The sequence below is a fragment of the Asterias amurensis genome, chromosome 11, assembly GCF_032118995.1.
Source record: "Asterias amurensis chromosome 11, ASM3211899v1".
NCBI lineage: Eukaryota > Metazoa > Echinodermata > Asteroidea > Forcipulatida > Asteriidae > Asterias > Asterias amurensis.
The window spans coordinates 909,280-930,811 of record NC_092658.1 but is presented as its reverse complement, the minus strand read 5'-3'; the positions used below and the strand labels follow the sequence as shown (position 1 = coordinate 930,811).

The 21,532-nt window shown below is 37.0% G+C and overlaps 1 protein-coding gene across 2 annotated transcripts; it reads left to right on the top strand.

The window, feature by feature from the left end:
- The first annotated feature begins 10 nt into the window (after positions 1-10).
- Positions 11-21,410, top strand: LOC139943767 (uncharacterized). 2 transcript variants are annotated; one of them, XM_071940558.1, is made up of 21 exons: positions 11-377; positions 2,738-2,885; positions 3,030-3,155; positions 4,312-4,455; positions 5,008-5,090; positions 5,645-5,758; positions 6,138-6,182; positions 7,055-7,125; positions 7,442-7,514; positions 8,537-8,586; positions 9,085-9,299; positions 9,806-9,861; positions 10,708-10,922; positions 11,647-11,914; positions 12,086-12,112; positions 12,816-13,027; positions 13,678-13,766; positions 14,624-14,749; positions 15,315-15,331; positions 16,057-16,213; positions 18,137-18,249. In XM_071940558.1, the coding sequence occupies exons 1-20, from the start codon at positions 348-350 to the stop codon at positions 16,192-16,194; spliced, it is 2,247 nt and encodes a 748-aa protein (XP_071796659.1). In that variant the 5' UTR covers positions 11-347; the 3' UTR covers positions 16,195-16,213; positions 18,137-18,249. The 2 variants fall into 2 exon arrangements, with proteins under 2 accessions (XP_071796659.1, XP_071796660.1); XM_071940559.1 differs by lacking the exon at positions 16,057-16,213 and having other exon boundaries at positions 18,137-21,410.
- Positions 21,411-21,532: the final 122 nt, after the last annotated feature.

Genomic DNA, 21,532 nt, shown 5'->3' with positions numbered 1-21,532 from the left:
GGAGCGAGGGCATTCCACAAGATGGCTTCGTTGTCCAGTAAACATTGTTGAAGACCAGAAAAATAAACGTCGAAAACTATAGTTTTTTAAGCAATAACTACAAATCCATGTTGTGCACGTCAACTATTTGGGGGTACTTTTGAAAGTTCTCATAATGATTGTATAGCTAGCAATGTTGGATTGCCTCGTTTCCGAATCCATCCAGGCATTTGTTGATTGATTTGTTGCTTATCTGCTATTTTTACTTGAAATGAAGTTGCCTTGGAAATACAATCAATAAGCTCTAGTCGAATAATAAATGAGTTACCTAAGCTTCAAAGCTACGGCGTGGCGTCACTGAATAAAAAATGCCAACTATCCAAGGTCTAGATCCAGAGGTATGTGTAGTTCTTTCTTTATTATGTTTTTTAATTAAACATTAAATATGGAAACAAACCAACAAAAAAAAAAAATAAAAAAATCAATTTTAAAAAGATTTTTTGTAACTACTAAACTAAACATTTGATCCACGATACGGGGCTAAATCTATAGTCACTATCAATCATTTCGGAGATTATCTTTTGGTAGGTGCCCGCGAAAATGACCTCGCTCGACTCCAGCGTCTACAAAACAAGGCCGCTCGGCTAGTATTTGCGTGTGGCCGTGACCAGCCTTCTGCCGGCCTGATTGCATCGCTGCATTGGCTCCCTGTTAAAGAACGTATCAACTTCAAAATTTTCACTCATGTATACAAAATCCTCCACACCCAATCTCCATCATATCTGGTTGAACTTGTTCATTCCCAAAACTCCAATACTGCTGATGAATACAGGCAACGACTCCGCTCATCAGCTGATCAGACCCGGCTTTCCGTTCCTAGAACTAGACGGAAAGCTGGGGATAGCTCATTCTCCATAGCTGCCCCTCGCCTATGGAATGAGCTCCCCGCGGGTCTGAGAGAGGCGATCTCGTTGCCTGTATTCAAAAGCCTCCTCAAGACATTTCTTTTTCCCCACCCATCCTAGTTTGTTTGTTTTCCTTTTGTTTTGTTGTCATAGTCTCATGTAAAGCGCTCTGTTCTCCGTAGAGCGCTATATAAATGTTTCATATTATTATTATTATTATCTTTGTCTAGACCACCTTGTTGAGTTGTAATGGCTCCGCTTTTAACATCGGTCTCATCACTGCCACCATTACAGCCCACCTTGTTGAGCTGTTAATGGCTCCGCTTTTAACATCGGTCTCATCACTGTCACCATATTTACAGTGACAGTGATGAGACCGATGTTAAAAGCGGAGCCATTAACAGCTCAACAAGGTGGGCTAATCTTTGTCATACTTAAGTCCCTCCATATTTCCCCCCAAAGGTAAATCAGAAACATTGTAATAAAGATGGCCTGAACCTGAAGAGTTGGGTGAAAAGTTTATTAAAACCTACACCATGTTTATGGAGCCATATAATATGTGGTCAGACTTCTCGATACTTTGTTTCTTCCAATCCAAGGACCAATCAAGTTGCGGTAAAGTGACCCTCCTCCTCCCGATACCAGAGCCTAAGTTAGGGTTACGAGCCAAACTCAAATTGTAAAGGGTCTACTCAAAAACACAATCGAGAAAATATTTTGAAGAAAAAGGACAACAACTTACCAGATTCTGCAGTTGTACATGTTTGACCATTCCGCCCAGTACAATTTGAAATTGGCTCCTAACCCTCCGACTCCGTCGTCCGGAGGAGGGTTACGTTATCGCAACTACAAAATATCATACCTGTAGTGTGTTTTAAATACACTGGCACAGTGGCAGTAGCTAAAGAGAGCCCAGCTGTCGATTTCACAAAGAGTTAGGACTAGTCTTATCTCGAGTTAGGACGAGTAAATTGTCCTAACTTTGGATTAATCTAAAGTTGTATGCTACAGTGCAGGGTTGGGACTCGTCCTAAATCCTAAGATTAGTCTTAAGTTAGGAAGATTTTTGTGAAATCGACGGCTGGGTATTGGCGCTATTTATGGAGCTAAATTTAAATTAAAAATTTGTTATACCACTTGGTTTGGGCCTATATAAGGATTCAGTTTCGAATTTGGCTATTTTTAATAGTCAAATTCGAAACAAAAGATTTTGATTTAAAAGAGTTACAAAAGCCTAATAATTTATTTTAAAAAAGGCACATAGTGTTCTTATTTTTTTTTTTTTTTCTAAGAACTTTAAGATTATATAAATATGTGCCATCTTTTTCATTGAGAATCAAGGTACAGATTTATTTTCAAACACAACTTGCTGCATGTGACTTTTAGCCCAATTAATTACAGACTGGTCTAGTGACAGTGGAGTCCTTGATTGGGGCTCCCTATAACTCGGCACGAGAAGTTCATGCATGCATCTAGTAGAAAGTGTGTGCAAGTTTGTGTGCCGACTTGCTTCATTTTTAAAACGGCAAGGGCACCAAGGCATTTTTTCTTTGGTAAAGGGTAGGGCACCCTATGGGAAAATTGTAAATTTCTACTGGAGCATTTCAAGGGTACCAAGGCGATGAACAGGAGGCATCAAGACAATCGCCTTCATTGCCTCCATGAAGTATCAGACCTATCAGTTATTTATTTATTTATTTGTGTTTTACCTTAAACCCCTATTTCTTGCAACCACACTTTCTAGTTATTGTTCTTATTTTTATTAATTTATACAAGGATATTCACCTTAGTCATGTTAGTAAGCTCGAGTCTAACTCCCAAGTCCATTAATCTCTCCAATTTGTCTTCTCCAGGAATCTTTTTATTCTGATGATTCATTTTCTGATCAATCTGACGAGGAACTAAGAGTTGCATCAAGAGAGTCTCAAGCCACGCCCCAGTCGGTGCGCCCTAAGAGCGCATCGAGGGGTACACCAAGGAAGGGTGGGGTCAGAAAACCACGTAAGTACACACAAAGTAAGGCAAACAAATTAAAAAGGAAGACAGCCTTTTTTTCTTTTTTTTTTATGGACGCCCGACATCCTTTTAAGGAACACTGCTCACTGCTTCTGGTTCTAACACCCTTTAAACATTTCTTTGTCTCAGCATCACCGTATCAGAATCGGCCATCTTCAGCCAAGAAGACTGGAAAGAGCGTAACTCTCGCATCTACAGCACCTCAGAAGTCATCCAGGGAGCTTTGGCTGCAAAGCTTACGTCTTGGTACTGGGAGTAAGTTGCTTCATTATTTATTTCAATTATTCTTCTGTCGTTGAAGAGATAAATTAACCCAATCTTACATTGTCTTTGGCTAGAGACCCTGTGGTATCCCCTAGCATTCTCGCTTAATAGTGAGCTGTTGGCCAAATGCCAGTTAAAACACAGAGAACTAGTCAGAATTCTATCCAACTTGTCTGGCTTGGGTCAAGTTTACGCAAGGATCAATGGTTAACGAGTGGTTGTTTAGTGACGTACGTACATGTAGGGCATGCATTGGTGAACAACTGTAGTCATATATCATCAACACGACTATGTGACTTAACGGCAACGCATGTTATCATTTGATTATAACTGGTCCACTCTGCTGTGCTATGAACACCAGCAATGCAACCATGCCCAGTAGGTTGGTTCCAAATAGTTGACTTTCGTAGTCCAACTATCGTAGATTAGACAGAGTTCGAGCAAAGTTAGTCATTCTGTGAACAACTGCCATGGGTTTCCAGTACCACATCCTACAAATTCAATTTCAACTCAGTTCATTTCAATATTGGTTTATTTTATGAAAATAAATCACAAAATAAAAAGTCAAAAATTACATTAAAATAAGATTACAAATATTTCATGTTAAATATAATGTTAAAAAAGATTACTTGGGTGGAGAAGAAAAACAGTTATAGTAAAAGCAACATCTCAAACAAAAAGAAGAAAGTTCAGACAATTTCTTGCAGAGGATGTTGTAAGATTTGGAACTGTTAACATGGTTAAATCTTTCAGATTAATTTGGTACCATGGAATTTACTACTGCTCATTTTGTTTCTTTTATCCAGCATATCACATGCCATTACAAACACAAGACTAAAAATCTATTAAGGCTCTATTAAATCTCAATCTATTAAATCGTTGCGTTACTCGCTGCTAAAATAGAAGATTCAAACTGCCTCTAGCTATCAATCTTGGAATTCTAGTTGGTAAGACACAGCTCTAGAATTGCAAAGGTCATGGGTTCGAATCCCATCCAGTAATATGCCTGTGATATTTTTTTCACAGAACTCAGAACAGTGCTATTTAAACACACATCGGTGTATATGGGTAAAACCCAAATTAATATTCTTAAGCCCAAATGCACAGTTCCATCTATTAAAAGCAACACTATTGTTTATTTCTAAAGATTTAACAGGGAGTGGTCGGAGCAGTAATTACACTGGTAAAGCAGGGACACCTAATCCAGGTTTGAATAGTTGCAGTGACTACCTCAGAGAGACGGTACTAGGGATGTCATCTAAGAAGCATTATAGAGGTAGTACCATGGACGGTAAGATACTAGAGTTCAACTTTACAACAGTTGTATGTTATGTTTGAACTATAGGAAAGCAAATTCAACAAGTAAGAATTTTTGTATTACTTATTTTTCTGTAAAACAAAGGTGACAATAGAGTTGTTCAATAACATAGGGCTAGATAGCTTAGTTGAAACCAAAGGTTGTTGGCTCAAATCCTGCTCAAGTAATTTTGTCTTTGTTCAATCCCAAATTATTTCAGATTTTTTTTGTTTTTTTTGGTGATAAGTCATAGTTTTGATGCAAGTCTTTGTATAGAAAATGTCTACGAGAGCAGAGATGGTTCTTGTGATTGATAAGCTAAGTGCGCTACATATTTGGCGGAACAGGCTGTATACTCCCGAGGGAGCTGAGATGGTGTAAGGAATGATTCAAGGCCAAGTGACGAGGGGTAATAATGTTGAAGCACCTTGAGTGTCACTGCGTGACGGACCTGAGCGCTATATAAGAAGCCACTATCATTATAAAATTTTAAACGAGGGTAGCTATTTTATTAGTTAATTTTACTTTTATCTTTGCTACATTTAGAACCCATGAATAGAAACCAGAAAGGTGTTCCAAGCTACAAGGCAAAAGAAGACATGTATGATGATATACTGGAGTTAAAAAAGGTTTGTTTATTCTCTGATTGACCAACTAGTACATGGAGCTTCTCTAGCAGCGCAAGAACACTTTAGACTTCTTTATTTCATGTGTTGGGGGAGGGGTGCATTATCACTAAATTATAGTTAAAGGAACATTACATGAATGTATTTTGCTAACAAAACAGTTGTTGTCAGTGTAAGCACTGTATGTAATCCACCATATACATAAACTGACAAACCTGTAGAAGATTGGGATCGATTGGTCATCTGGGTCACGAGAGAATAGTGAAAAACCGATTACAAATTTTGGCGGACATAGATGCAAAAACAAACAAAAATCAAACGCTCACTGAGCGAGAAACTCCAAATGCAAAATTACACTATTAACTTCTCATCAAATGACATTTCAGACAGGAATATTTCAAGGGATGTTTTCTACTATCATCATCATTGGACTATGTACGTTTTATGTAAATCTGTTATCTTAACATTCCTTTAAAGAATCATATTGCTAGTTGGCCCAGTCGTAGCGTTATATGAAAGCATGGAATAAAGAATTAATGACTGTTTTTAATTTGCAGCAAAATAATGTCTTAAAGACGGAGAATGAGCGAGTGAAAGCGAGGAATCGTCGCCTTGAAGATGAACATCTTAAGAAAGAGAGGACAATCGAGCAACTTCTGGATCCAACCAAGGTTTGTTGGAATTGTCATTCATGTATCAGGAAGAAGAAAAGTCATTCATTTTTATTGGAATTGAAGGCCTTCAGGCAAAGGTTTTTGTTGTAATCTTATTTAATTCCGAGCATATGTCACTGGCTTTTGTTTTGTTAATGTTTGTATTTTGTATGTGCTTGGTCTCCTCGAGTGCACACTTCACAGTAGCAGGAAATCTGACTCTCCAACAGGCGCAAGCAAGATTTAGTGGTGTCAGATGGGATTCTGTTCAACCATTTTATTTATTGAAATAATTAATGACCTTTGGCGTTTGGACCCTAGAAGAAGGCTTTATAATCATTTGAATTTCTGTCGGAGTAAAAAACTCATCTTGGTTTGAATCTCTATTTTTTCCCAGGGTGATGTAAGGATGACCCTGACCAGTAAACAGCCTGACACTGCCGTAAGTACAGCTTTAACTCGGACTACTAACTCCTTTAAAGGCACTGAGTTTCAACTAATAATAACAAAATAATAGTAACAAATTCTTATATAGCCTATTTCACAATAACCGTATCAATGCGGTTTACATTAGTGCCCTGGTCATAGGGCCAATAACATCCCTGCAATGTTTCTCAGCTCCCTGGGGAGTATACAGCCTTGAGCTGCCTATAAGGCGCTTGTGGCTTTTTATACACAATATCAACCTCTACCCTTGCAGGTACCCATTTATACCCCTGGGTGAAGAGAAGCAATTATAGTAAAGTATCTTGCTCAAGGACACAAGTGTCACGACCGGGATTTGAACCCACACTCCGGTGAATCAGCACCAGAACTTGAATTCGATGCTCTTAACTACTCGGCCATGACACTCTACTAGGACTACTCCTTTATTACAATTGAATGGGAGACTTTTGAATGATCCTTTTTCACAGTTCTCGCCAGTAGTGCGCATGCTCAGACCTAAGCACACAATACTTGCATGTGCACACATGCTCGGAGCCGCAAAAAATGACCTTTGTGTCTGCTGTCAGCATCTCAAAGTATTCCACTGAAAAGAATAGTTTTATTATTTAAATTGGTTCTACAGAAGTTAGAAAAAGGATAAGCAAATCATCTAAGGTGTAAAGAACTTAAAAGAATTTCATAAAAAGAACAATGGTTTGTAGCATCTGTCATTTAACAACTGGCAAAGTGTCTTTTAATCCTTGGGTAAAGTATACCTCTTGAAATATTTTATTCCCCTCCCCCCCCCCCCCTTTCCACTGTTATTCCTCACATATTTTGCATACATTTGTTGATAAACTGTAATATTTCTCCATATTTCTTTCTTAGAAAATGAACAGCCTTAAGCAGAAAGTAGTCAAACTAGAGATGGTCCTGAAAGACAGAGAGACTGAACTAAGGTAAGGTCAAAGGTTGAGTGAGGGTAAAGGTCGAGTTAGGTCAAAGGTTGAAGGTTCATTCCAAATCAGGTTGTTGAAAGCAAGCATAGTTCCAAACTCTTCATCATAAATGTATACTAAATGCATATATATATACGTGAAGATTTTTGCAATATTTAGCATAAAATAAGTAGTCTCTCCTTTAAGAAATATCAGTCTTCTTATTCAAAACTTGTGTGCTTGAGTTTTCGATTCAAAATCTAATTCCAGTTTTCAATCTGACAGCTGCTCTCAAACAATACTTAAATTAACATAATTTTGTTGTCTGTTTCCATAGTAACCTAAAGGGAGATCTAAAAACTACAAAGATTGATGAGATGAGAGTTGGTATGGAAGCGTTCTATCAAGAGGTAAGATCAGACTCAATCATAACTCAATGGGTCCATTCGTTTAGCTTCCCTGTGTCAACCCCTGTCTTCCCCCGGTGCGTCCGAATAGCTTTGAGGTCATTACAGGGGCTCACCTGGGTCAGCCCCCAGTGCCCTGCTCGTGCAGTGGGTAACTTGGGGTGGCCCCAAGTGCATGACGCCACGAGGAGAGCAGTGAGTGATCGTTCGTTTAGCTCTTGTCAGGGGCTCACCAGAGGGAGCACAGCGGGGTAGACCCAGGGAAGCTAATCGAACGTACCCAATCTCAAATCCAGTGACATGTATACACAAGTTGTCTACGATCGGTTCATTTACACATGGTGTTACCACAAACCTCACCTAATAATGGCAAGACATGTACATCCAAAACATTTGCTGACCAGAAGCGGGATAGTTGGTTTGTCCACTTTGTTATTTTTATTATATGTTTCTGGTATTGAAACTAAAGATGCCTCATAAGTGAATTGAATCACTGTAGCTCGCAAGCCTGAGGACACCCGTAAATAAGGGTGCTTGTTGTGCGAACCAGAAACACCAGATTAACTACCATCCATGATATTCGTGTTCTGGGATCTTTTACGTGCACTACAAATGTTGGTCAATGGGACCTACAGCTCACTATCCAATTCAAAGGACAAAAGAAATTATTGAAAAGTATCTTGCTCAAGGACACAAGTGCCATGACCGGTCTCTCCCCCCCCCCCCCCCCCCTCCCAACACTCTGCTGATCAGAAAAAACAGAGCTTGGGTCCGATGATCTTAAACCCTCAGCCACAGCACACTACAAGCTGTTTTGAGAAAATGAGTGCCCTTTTCCGTCTGTAAAATTAATGAGGCTTGAAATTGTTTACCATCTGAAAACCAGAGCTTGGGTCCGATGATCTTAAACCCTCAGCCACAGCACACTACAAGCTGTTTCGAGAAAATGAGTGCCCTCAATCTTCTGTATAATTAATGTGGCTTGAAATTGTTTACCATTTGAAATGTTGTACTTTTGTAATTAGGTGCAACGATTAAGATATTTGCAGTCACAAGGAATTAAAGAGAATGGCAGGTAAGCTACTGTTATTTATTCTTAACATGCCTAAGTCATAGCAAACTAAAACCAGTTAGTCTAAAAGTTCCCTCGTGTGGCACTGGACAGGCACTGGATACTTTGGTAATTACTAAAAATAATTGTTAGCATAAAAACTGACTTGGTAACGAGCAATGGAGAGCTGCTGATAGTATAAAACATTGTGAGAAACGGCCCCCTCTGAAGTAGCTAGTTTTTAAAGGGGTAATTTCTCACTCAAATTTAAAAATACTTTTTAGGCATCTGAAAGCACACAAATTTGTGACATTTGAGTCAACATTTTCACAGATTTGTTATCTTATATGTATGTTGGGATACACCAAATGAGAATACTGGTCTTTAACAGTTATCAAACCTGTCCAGGGCCTTTAAGCATAACATTTCACAGTGGAAGGCAGTGCCAGTGAATTGGTTCCCACAACCTTTCTAAAGATTGGCAATGTTGAACTTTTCATCTGTTTAAAATTACCATCCCAGATCTCCCTCCAGGCCCAACACAGCAGACAAAGACACCAACAATGTCGCTAAGCTGAAAGCGTTGAACGCCACCATCTTACGTCTCACAGAGAGCAATCAGAGGCTACAGAGTGAAAATAAACTACTTAAACAAGACCTAGAGAGGGCGCTAGATGAGGCAATGTCCGATATGGGAGAAACACCTCGGGCTAAGAAGAGAAGGGATAGAAAGAGAGGTTAGTCTTGGGGTTTTAACCAATCAAAGTCCATGGAAGGGACTTACTCACAAATTATGCTGATTATGTTAATTATGTTGACTATGCCAATTATGTTGATTATGTTGACTATGCAAATTATGTTGATTATGTCAATTATGCTAAGTATGCAAATTATACTAGTTATTCAAATAATGCTGATTGGCTGAAGTTACTTTTACTAGTCTGATATTCAAATTTTATTTTTTTATTTAAGGGTTTGGGGGGGGTTTGCTCTTGGAAAAAATGTTCACTTTTTAATTAAACTGCCTATGAATAGTCTATTGAATCCTTCATCATGTGTGCGGTACGTCAGCCCCATTACTTGATCAAATGTTCTTACTTATTTTCAAGGGCCAACTGTCATGACTAGGGACAGGCTTGTCTTAATGCACTTATTTGATATAAACACAGTTTGGATAAAACTAGGTTTTAGGTTGTATACATCAGTATTCCCCTGGAATAAATCAAGTTATTTTTCTCTCCAGATTATGAAGATATGAATAGGAAAGAGTTGCTAACTGCTGTTCTGGATTTGGAGGATGTAAGTCAAAATGTCTTATCACAAATTTCATGTTTTATAGGATAGTATTCCATCAAAAGTACACGTGAAGCAATCTAAATAAATCTTGTAGGAAATATAAGTTGGAGAGAAAAACTGAAACAGGCCAACAGGGGTGAAATTTTCAAAAAAGAAGTGTGTTCAAATTTGAATGCCAAAATATATTATATTTTATATTGGCAACTTCTTGATAACCCAGGTCAAAATTCCAGTTGAACCTAGTTAACTGGGGTCAACTGGTTCAACTGGATAGTGACCAAACTCGTCCATTTTCCATATTAACCAACTGGTTTGGACTAGGTTTAACTGTGTTCAACTGAGTTTAAATTATAAACCAGTTGGTGTCTGTCCATTTTCCATATTAAACCAACTGGTTTTAACTGTGTTTAACTAGTTTATCAACTGGTTTCAACTAGTTCAACTGGAATTTTGACCTGGGAAGTAACATCAAAGAGAGTTAAAATTAGCATCAAGGAAACATGTTGATTAATTTTCAACAAACAACTAGACTTAAACCCTCTTTTTTTCTCGGTTTTATTCTCTCGCATCTCTTGGTGATATCACAGGGGGGTTTTACAGCATTAAAGCATAGATTATGCTCTTTTCAAAGGTTAAAAACAAATAAAATCACCTGGGTCGACAAAGGAATCAATCCGCTTGATCGCATTACATTTATATTTTGAAGTTGTATTTTTAGAGAAAGCTACAAAATGGAGTGAATGTTCTGGGTTCATAAGCCAAAGATATCAGTGTTGTTCTCATTTTCTGGATCAAACGTCAAACATCAAAATAAAACTAAATAGCTAAGTCAACATTTTTCCTCAACAGAAAATCAGCAAACTGGAAGGGAAGACATCTAGTTCTTCATTACGTCGTTCTGATATGCCAGAGAAGATTGAGCTGAACGGTAGCTTGGCCGATCGTTTGGATCAGCTAGATAAACGAGAGACGGAACTCCTTGTAGAGAAAGCTAAGACAGAGAAAGATTGCAAGAGACTCAAGGATGAGAAATCTAAGCTGAGACAGAGGGTGGATGAGCTAGAGTAAGTTTCTGTTTAATGTGTGGTTATGTTTCCCTTGCCTCATTCCCCGTTAGGTTTTCATGAGTTTCATTTGTATAATTTGTGTTTTATTGTTCTGTTGTTCCCTTTTAAAGGCAAAGTTTACCTTTAATTTTTAGTGAGAAATGTGCCATTGTCGCAAATAATCCTATATAAATGTAGATGAACGAGAAAGACTTTAAGAAAGAGATGTTTTACTGTGTAAATTTTTTTCTTTTATCTTGAGTGCACTTCTGTAGATTGTTATTAGCTGGGATCCTTGGGAGATCAGTGAGTTTTTCTTACTGAGTTGATTTCCCAGAATAAACAAGAAATAAATAAATAAATAAAATAAAATAAAATAAAATAAATAAATAAATGAATACAATAGAACTAACATCTAAAAATTCGATGTTTCATGGTCACGTTTTTGAGATACCGTCGAAAATTCAGAGCATATTTGTCCACGCAGGAAGAATAATCCCTATGACATGTAGGAATACACAATATCAGTAACGATTCTCAGATTCAAATTTGGGGGTATCGAAGCTGACATCTTTTTACTTGACCACATTACTTCAAAGTCAAATGTTTCTCCAAATGTTTTATACTATCAAAAGCTGCTGTTTTTATGCCAACAATTATTTTGCGTAATTACCAATAGTGTCCACTGCCTTAAAAACAACTCAACCAGTAGAAATTACATAAACTCTTACCTTGATTCCAGGGATGAAGTCCGCACCTTAAAGAAAGATCTTTCTGAATCCAGAGTGAAAGACAAAGATCACCGACGTTCCCTTCAACGTCAGTCAAGTTCAGAGTCTCTTCATCGAAGCAATGCTTCACGTACCAGCAGTGTACGGTCCTTAAAACGGCGTCAGCAACAAGAAGAAGAAGAATGGCTGAGAGAAAGAGATCGGAAAGTTGAGGAATTTAAAAAGAATCGCTCGGCTAGGAATATTCAGAAGAACTGGAAAAAACATCAAGAAAAGAAGGTAGCATAAATCTTTCAGAGTTGTTTTTTTTAGAATTTTTTATGAAACAGCCTTTTGTTGCTGTAATTCCACTCCAGTATTTATTTTTGAAATTCTATGATTTGAATTTTTACTGGCATACATGTATTAGCATTTGAGTATTGTTTTTGTTTCTCTCGTTTTTCTTTGCAGTTCACTGATGATGAAGACATGGATGATGTAAGTTTAACTTCTTTCTTGTGGTTTGTGACAATTTTGTGTTATTTTTTTTCAAACTCAAATTGCAGGTGATGTTTTAAAACACTTACAACCCCCAAAAAGGTACTGTATTACTGTAATATTATTCCATTTTATTTGCTTAAAGGGACACATTTCCTTGGATCAGGCGAGATGATGAAAAGTAACCGTTTGGTATAAAATGCATGTATATGGTTAGAAAGATGTTTTAAAAGTAAAATATAATGATCCACACAAATATGACTTGAAATTGCACGGTTTTCTTTTTACGCCGTGAACTAACATGGCATGCTATTTTGTGGAGTAAAATTTTTGACTCGCCAAAATGGCTGACCGTGAATCAATGGGTGCGTTTAATTAGCTTCCCCGTTACGACCCCGAGGTGAGAGGTGAGCCCCTGACAAGAGCTAATCCAACAATAACTCCACAAGCAGGACACTTTGGGCTGACCTGGGTGAGCCACTGGAATGAGGTCAAAGCTATTTGTCTGTCCCAGGGGCAGACCGGGGTCGACCCAGGGAAGCTAATCGAACACACCCTATAACTCCCTGGGTGAGCAAAAGGTGGAAATGCCATCATTTCAATGAACCTCATAAGATCTGGATCCTAGTTTTAGACTTTCTTGTCAGCAACGACTCTCCCTCCTGGGTTTATAACTTGATATTTGAATCTGATATTCTTCCAGGCGGCTGTAATGATCCAATCAGCTGTGAGAGGTCACATGAGTCGTAAAGAGCAGATGAGAAGGCAAGGCCGGGACAGTCGAGGGTCAAGTAGGAGGTCAAGTCGTAGAAGTGTCTACAGCGACAATGATGATAGTGATATGGATGACGCAGCACTAACTATTCAATCAGCGGTCAGGGGTCATATGTCTCGCAAGGACTACATGAAGAAATCGTATGTACAATTTGAAATAAATAATAAGTAATAATAATAGCTATTAGTACACTGGTAAATAAATAACTATTAGTACCCTGGTCATTGTGCCAATAGCATTTTGTTAATCTTTCTTAACTCCCTGGGGAGTACCCCTTAGCTACTGTTGCAATCTGAAAGCCTTTTCATACACAATATCAACCTCTACCCTCGCAGGTACCCATTTATACTCCTGGGTGGAGAGAAGCAATTATAGTAGTGCATCTCTTCTCAAAGACACAACGTGCAACCAGCGTCATGGGATTTGAACCCACACTCAGAGAACTTAACCACCAATACTTGAATTTGAAGCTGTAAACCACTCAGATTACAACCTATGAGACTTGTGTTGTTACCAGTTAAATCTTACTAGTGTTTATTTTATTTTGTTCCCTATTCCAATGTATGATGAACACGGTATTATCAGGGCTGTTTGAGTCAGGTGGGATTCGAACCCACGATCTTTGCAGTTCTAGAGCAGATGTCTTACCAACTAGACTACTGAGATTGCCCGGTAGCTAGAGGCAGTCAGAATCCTACATTTTAGTAGTGATTACCGCAACGATTTAATAGATGGCAATAACTAAGACTTGTTATAATTCATGATGAAACTCATTTGTTTTGACCGGCAGTAGTGAAGATGACTCAGCGTCTGAACGAGAAGGATGGCAGTCATCAAGATCACGTTCAGGGTCAAGACACAGTAAATACAACGGCAATAGTAAGTACTGTTTGAAGCATTACATCTTGCGGATAAATAGGGAGCATTTTCTTGATACATCTATTTACTCTTGTCGTCTCACGTTAGCCTGGTTTTATATTCTGTATTTTGTCAAGAATTTTGTAATGTCGTTGTTCGTTTTTCTGTCTTGTGCTTGTTTCTTCTTCGCCGTTTGTTTGTTTGTTTATTTGTTTGTTTCTTTGTTTTTTTGTTTTTGTTTGTCTGTATAAAGGCTTTTGTCTACAAGCCTAGGCTTACTCTAACAGCCTTATGCTCTCGCTTCTATCTTGTACATTGTTAATTCCTAGTTAATTATTTATTATTTGCTTTAATATTATATATAGTTTTTGTACAATTTTATGCGCTTTTGATTTTGTTACATTTCTATGTGCTGTTTAATTCTCACAATTGTTTTTTTTTTATTATTTTCAACAAGAGTATAGAATAAATGTATTATTGAATTGAATTGAAGAAACTATAAAGGACTAGCTAACTTGCGGGTACAACCAAGTGTACATCACTTTACGGAAAACTGTGTGCCATTTAGCACATAAAACCATGTTTATCACAGAATAACAGTCCGATGGAAATCCACCAAACCTTAACGAAGAATTTTTTTTGGACTACCTGTCCTTGATTCATTTTAAAACAAATTGTATAATTTGGCAATAGTGATAGAAACGGATATCACAGACATACATGTATCTTATTTTGTTTCAAAACCTGAAATAAATGCATGTCCAGTTCTCTTTTTGGAACTAAACTGTTTTTTTTCCCTTTCATTTGTTGACAAGTCATAAAGATAGTGCTGATAATTTTCGTTCATTCTAATCATTTTTACTTTGTCTTCATATCAGCATCTTCAAGACCTATATCCGAGATTGAAGAAGACATTGTAGACTCTGATGATGATAGTATTGTGATTGGAGGTAGTACTGCTAACCTTAGAATGTCATCGAGTCATGGTTCCAGACCAACATCAGGTTAGTAAACCTAATAATCAAGCATCCATCTTGATTCTCTAATACACAAGTGTAGCAGACTCAAAATGAGGCTTGTGTCTGAAATAGACTGGCGCCTTCACAACTGTATTATTCTTGATTTTGAACAAAGACAAATTTTCTTGGGCAAGATTAGAACCAGCGACCTTTGGATTAACATGCCGGTGCTTTACCAACTGAGCTATCTAGCCCTATGTTGACAGTCTCCTTATTTTGCCATTATCTTTGTTCGGAGTGCCAGTCAGAAGCCTTGTAGTGGGGGATCACACCCAAGTTATGATACAACCTGGGAAGCGGCAACCATGGGATCACCTTAAGGGGATGCGACTTTGTTATAATTGTTCATTAAACACATAAAATTTACCTTTATAGGAACGCATTGTCATTTTTCTCTTTGTGAAGCTAAACAATGATGTTTTGCCAAACTGTGAGGAACCGATCCACAAACATAAATAAAGAAGAGTTTGGGTGTGAGCTGAAGAATGGCCCTCTGAGGTTTATTTGAAGTCATTTTTTAACTTTTTCTTTTGTTATGTTGAATTTTCAGGAAGAAGAGATCGAGAGGTAAGCTGATTTGATAAATTCTTTGCTTAACATTTGTGGTGCTTCACTTTCACTAATATTTAACACATATCGGTTTATGATTCGGGGTTGAATAAAGAAAAATTGACAAGAGTGGGACGCGAACCTCCGGATTAACGTGCCCCTGTCTAGCTGAAAAGAGTATGCACATGACTAGGTTTATACTTCCTGTGAATGCTAAGGGTATTTCGACGCCACATGGCTGTTTTCACAGTGAATGTTTTTGCAGCAAATGTTTTTGTTGCAAATTTGTGACATCAAAATTTGTATCGCATTTGCTTTCGCAGGAAGTATGAGCTGGGCTTTAGGCCTGTAAGTAGTTCTCAAGATACATACAATTGTATTTCATTGTCTCATTTTGGCGTGGGGGGAAACATACAATTTGTGGATATAAATATTGGTTGGAAAAATTTATCACATGGAAATTATAAGGGGATTGTTATGTACAAGAACTTTTGTGTCAGTTTTGTGTTTATATTTGTTTTGTTTTATCATGACAAGAAACCCCAAACAGTCAAAATATTTTATTTTTTCACAAAAAATGTCTGTTTGTGTACACCTTAGTTTACTAATCGATAACATTTATGGTGATCGTAATGCTTCCTTTTCATCTTTGTTCTGGTTTAACTCTCACCATTTCTTTCACCACTTTCATCACTTGTGTGGATCACCAACTTCCCATCACTCCCTACCCTGCTTCTCACCAGCCTGCTGCTAGAGGGCGCCCTCCATCTGGCAAAGCGCGTTTCTCACCACGCAAGGGAAGTGGCGACAGTGAAGATGATGTTATAAGCTCTGGTAGCAAGAAGGGTCGTAATAACAAATCAAAGCAAGGCTTCTTCTAGACTGGCGTTGGAAATTAAGGTGAAGGTTCAAAAGCCACAAATCCTTTGGTCTGGTATCTTGATGCTGAGTGAGCAATAGATCCAAGTCTCTTTTACACTGGATGCGTTTGGTTAGCTTCCCCAGGTCAACCATGGTCTCCCCCCGTGCATTTGAATAGCTCTGTGACATCACTTGCTAGGCTCACCCGGGTCAGCCCCAAGTGCCCTGCTCAAGGAGTGGGGTTACTTTTCGCTGAAAATTTATTTTATAATCAGCGGAACACTTTCAGTAAGTTTCACACACATTTTTACCCTTGAAACAGCGACTTTGTGAGCTTTGAGCATTTTTTTTTTCAAGACAAGTACTTTTCCATGCAGTTTTACCTTGAGAATAATTTATTTAATTAAGCTTTGTGATTCCACAGACATGATGCACAAGATGAAAGTAGTTCCAATAGACTGTCCCTATTGGTGTAAATGCTGGGGGGAAGTTGGCATTCGATTAGCTCATGTCAGGAGCTCACTCGAATGAGCGAACTAGGGGTCGACCCGCGGAAGCTAATCAAACGCACCCAATGTACAGTGCCAATGTAGCTCGGTCTTGATTCCTTGATGCTCAGTGGGAAATAGATCTAACTCTCATTTAATAAAAAGAGACCAAACTATTTTTGGTAAGATCAAGTTGGGTTAGTGGAATATTAAACAACTGCAACACAACTAATGTCAGAAGTAAGATTCCTTCATAAAAGCTAGCTCTCACCCTAGGACTAGCCAGCATCAATATTTCCATCATTTTGACTTATTGTATTCATTTGTAATCCAGTGGAGTAGTTTTTAACATTTGTGTAAATATTTGTTGTTCTCAGGTATAACTGAAATATTCTAATTGCTTACAAAACCAATGGTGTCTTCAAAGACAGAAATAGAACATTGAAATTGCAGAGCTAGTTTTGAAATCAAATTAATTAAAACGACAAACATCTTCACAGCATTTGCTTTGTTGTGACTGATTCCATGTGAATGTGTAATGTCAAAGACAGATTTTGTTTGGTCCGTTACAAAGTAGTTATTTGGAAATTAAGATGGTAGAGTTTGATCGATATTGAGAATAAATTTGTCTGTGATAAAGAAAAAGTAATTCTATATTTGTGAAACAATCCTATTTGAAGGTGTATAGTATAAATTGCCCAAAGCATCATCGACCTCCTTGTTGGATGATAAACAATGGAAAAGTGTACGCGCTGCGCAAACTCTCATCTAATGATTTCATCAATGACGGTGGTCAATGACATCATATGTGTGATCCCTCTATAGTATTTAATAGATGTTAAATTTGCATCAGGGATAAAGAATATTCCTTTTTGTTTTTTACCCATGTGTGTAAGCACTGTATACTCAGTACTTTCCCGAGCTCTGTGAAAAATAAAGCACAGACATATTACTCGGGTATAGTAGACATAAATGCCGGTTAAGTCCATATCCTTTATGTGCTATTTCTAAAGCTCTGATTATTCATTTTCAAATCATCCTGCTGTTCATGATTGATGTGGATTTGATGTTTCAATTCAAAATAACATTCTTTCTGAAAGTTAACCTGCTGTTCTTGGTGTGTAGTAACCATTGTGTTTTTAACTAGCATACATTCTATCTACTAGCATTTCTTTTCTCTAAAAGTGTACCATCCTACAACCTGTAAGTCAAGCCTCACCAATCGTTTTGGGGGAGAGAAAGAAAAAATAGCTTAAGTTGATAAACGTTTTCAGTAACAATAAATGGAATTAACAATCTCAACAAGGTCGACTATCAATTTGACCAGTAACAATATTGATATCATATTTCAAGCTTTTACAAAAATGAATACATAGTTATTTAGCACTCTACACATTGTTGTGAAAAGAGCCTTTGAAATTATCTTGATATTTTAAATTGTGGCCAATTACCTGAATATCCTGTTATACTCCAGAGTCCTTTGATGAAGTTGGGAAGTCGTGGATCAGTAAAAAGTAGCAGAGCAAGTACACCAAGACGGCGGACAGTTTTAGATGATGATGATGATGATGATGATGATGATTTTCTTGTTGTTGGGTAAAAGGTTTACATCTAAACTATTTACAGTTAAATGGTTACATCTAAACTGTTTGCATAAAGGCTTACATCTAAACAGTTTATATCTGAACTGGTTAAAGAGTTAAAGGTTTATATCTAAACAATTTAAGAATTAAGGGTTTTCTCTGAACTGTAAACAGTTAAAGGTTTAAACAGTTTAACAATTAAGGGTTTTCTCTTAACTGTTAACAGTTAAAGGTGTAAACAGTTTAACAATTAAGGATTTTCTCTTAACTGTTAACAGTTAAAGGTTTAAACAGTATAACAATTAAGGGTTTTCTCTGAACTGTTAACAGTTAAAGGTTTAAACAGTTTAACAATTAAGGATTTTCTCTGAACAGTTTAACAATTAAGGGTTTTCTCTAAACTGTTTACAGTTAAAGGTTTAAACAGTTTAACAATTAAGGGTTTTCTCTTAACTGTTTACAGTTAAAGGTTTAAACAGTTTAACAATTAAGGGTTTTCTCTAAACTGTTTACAGTTAAAGGTATGATCAGTTTAACAACTAAGGGGTTTCTCCTAACTGTTAAATACTTATATCTAAACTGTTAACAGTTAAATGGTGACATCTTAACTGTTTATAGTTAAATATTTACATCTTGTTTGTTGTGAAATATTTTATGCTTTATACGGTGGTATTGTTAGATGACCGGTTCATGTTATCGGGGGAGGAGGAATTTCTTTGTTCAATAGGGACTTTCGTCTTCTTCCATTACATCTTCGTTCGTGTTGACTTCCAGTTGACTGATGTTGTTACACTTTTCTTTTTTTTCACATTTTTCTTTTTTCATGTGTGTTTTGTTTTCATTTGACTTTAGACTCGGCTAAGATGGAATTGTCAGTCCATTAACTATCTGTTGCATTCTTTCACCTCATCAGGAGACTTAAGAAAGTGCTGAAATATTAATAACATTTCTTAGTTTGTTCCTGCTTCTCAAAGCCCTTATGATTTTCATAATACATATGACTTTTAAGAATAGTGCCAAAACTCGCTAACATTTTTCCGTTATTTGATCAAACAGAATTTCAGCTGATCATAATACATTACATTTAAATTTTCTGTTATAGAAACTGTTTTATTTTATTACACATGTCTCTGAACACAGTGCAAATAGTATTCATAAATATTGTGTAAATAAGTTTTAAATTGTCCTTTACCGATGGTGTGAAGAAGCTGGCGTCCAAGCATAATGCAATTATTCTACAGAATAAATCTGAAAAATCTGAAATTTATTTATTTCATCTGTGATGAAATAAATAAATTGAATTGAATTGATTGAATTGAAAGAATGGCTAAAACTTTTGCGGGATAATAAAACCAACCCAAACAAATAGTTTAATATTAAAATAAATTCTCAAAATTTCAATATAAAATGGTGTTTTTTCTATTAAATGTCTGGTTTTCAGAAATTTTAGAATGTGTCCAGTTAATTAAAGGTGTATTACTATTCAGCTCACGCAGTAAAACTGGCCAATAAGGCCATCTTACGGATGTACAAGGTATTCTATGTTCTGAACTATTTGTATATTTTTGCATAAAGTTTGTGTATTTGTGAAAATGTTCGGTTTGAATAGATGACTAGGATTTTTAAATTTAAGATTTTTTGGGGTAGCTGCGGTTTAAGAATGTGCCTTCTTTAATTATGAAATTAAGAATGACTTTTGACGATCTGATTTTTGTATTGAATTATTGAAATTTAGCCAATTGTACATAATGTAGAACGTCGCTAATGGGCTAGAGGTAACTGTTTTGAAACTGTGAAATTGTTCTTGTTTATCTTTAACTCTTTCTGTGCCGGGGTCGACCATATACAACTGTCGAAGTTGCGAGATAATAATGATAGATAAAATACCCTTGTCACACGAAGTTGTTTGCTTTCAGATGCTTGATTTTGAGACCTCAAAATCTAAATCCGAGGTCGTGAAATCAAGTTCGTGGAAAATTACTTCATTCTCGAAAACTGCATCACTTCAGAGGGAGCTGTTTCTCACAATGTTTTATACTATTAACCTCTCCCCATTACTCGTAATCAAGTAAGGTTTTATGCTATAATTAATTTGAGTAATTTTCAACAGTGTCCACTGCCTTTAAGGTTTGAGATGCAGACATACCTCGCATTACTTGTTTTTGGTGTAATACTTGGTCACAGTCTTAAATGTTCAGGTCTTAAGCACCATATTAGACTCACAGGCCTCGGAAGTATCATTTACTTCACCGATTCTCAAAAGCCTATTGTAAATTTTCACACTTCTCGCCAGTAGTGCGCGTGCTTAGACCTACGCAAGCATTACTGAGTATGTGCGCCCACGCTTAGAGCCCCAAAAAAGAGACCGTTATGTGTGCTGACGCCAGCGTCTCAAAAGTCTCCCATTGTATAGAGCTGCCCTTGAGTTTCAGTTGAACTATATAATCATGTTGGTCTGGAGTGAACATTTACTGCAATATCTTAATTTCCTGTGTTTTACTCTGTCTAATGTGTAAGTTGTGTCCAACAGTCTTTTGTTGCCATTACTGGGTATAGGCACTTGAATTCTATATATCAGGGGTGAGAGTTGCTGCTGACAAAAAAACTAAAACTAGGATCCAAGTTTTAGAAGGAATGTTTATTAAATGATGGCATTTCCACTTTTTGGTAATCATTGGGGGCTTCGATTTCACACAGCTTTTAGGAACAGTGTGGTCAGCTCTAAAGAAGTAGATCAAAGGCGGATTTATCCATATGTTGACAAAAGACCGTCTGATTTTCAACGCCAGGCTGACTTAAAAAGTCTGAATTCAAACAAAAGTCCGATATTTCTCATCCCTGATACATTGATGAACCATATCACATGTCTGCAACCATTGTTCGGGATGCAACTATGAAATAAATACCTGTACCATACATAAGTGTAAGCCTGATGCAGTTATTAGAGAGAAAAAAAGGACATTTTGTAAAAGACCTCAAGTGGATTGGACTATAGGGAGGGCACAATCTCTTTGTTTTACCAGTGTTTAAAACCAGCCCTCCTCTGAAACAAAATAAAACTGTTGACAAATTCTTATAAATTATGCAAAGGAAATGGGTTAAACATTCTGTGCAAATTGTCAAATAAAAACTTCTTAGTAATGTAGTGAATGTTTTTCAGTTTCATTCTGATGTGTTTAGACTCAGTTTTTAGGTGGCTTCATTTTGCTTGTGACATAAATGAAAATAATGTAAATTTATTGTGTACTTTTTAGTCAGCGGAGGTCTCTAAAACAGCATTTTATTGT

Bases quoted from the DNA above. Each gene is read 5' to 3' on its own strand.
- LOC139943767 (XM_071940558.1), top strand. From the start codon at position 348: ATGCCAACTATCCAAGGTCTAGATCCAGAG. The intron at 378-2,737 runs GTATGTGTAGTT...TGTCTTCTCCAG, and splicing joins TCCAAGGTCTAGATCCAGAG to GAATCTTTTTATTCTGATGA. The intron at 9,300-9,805 runs GTTAGTCTTGGG...TTTTCTCTCCAG, and splicing joins GAGAAGGGATAGAAAGAGAG to ATTATGAAGATATGAATAGG.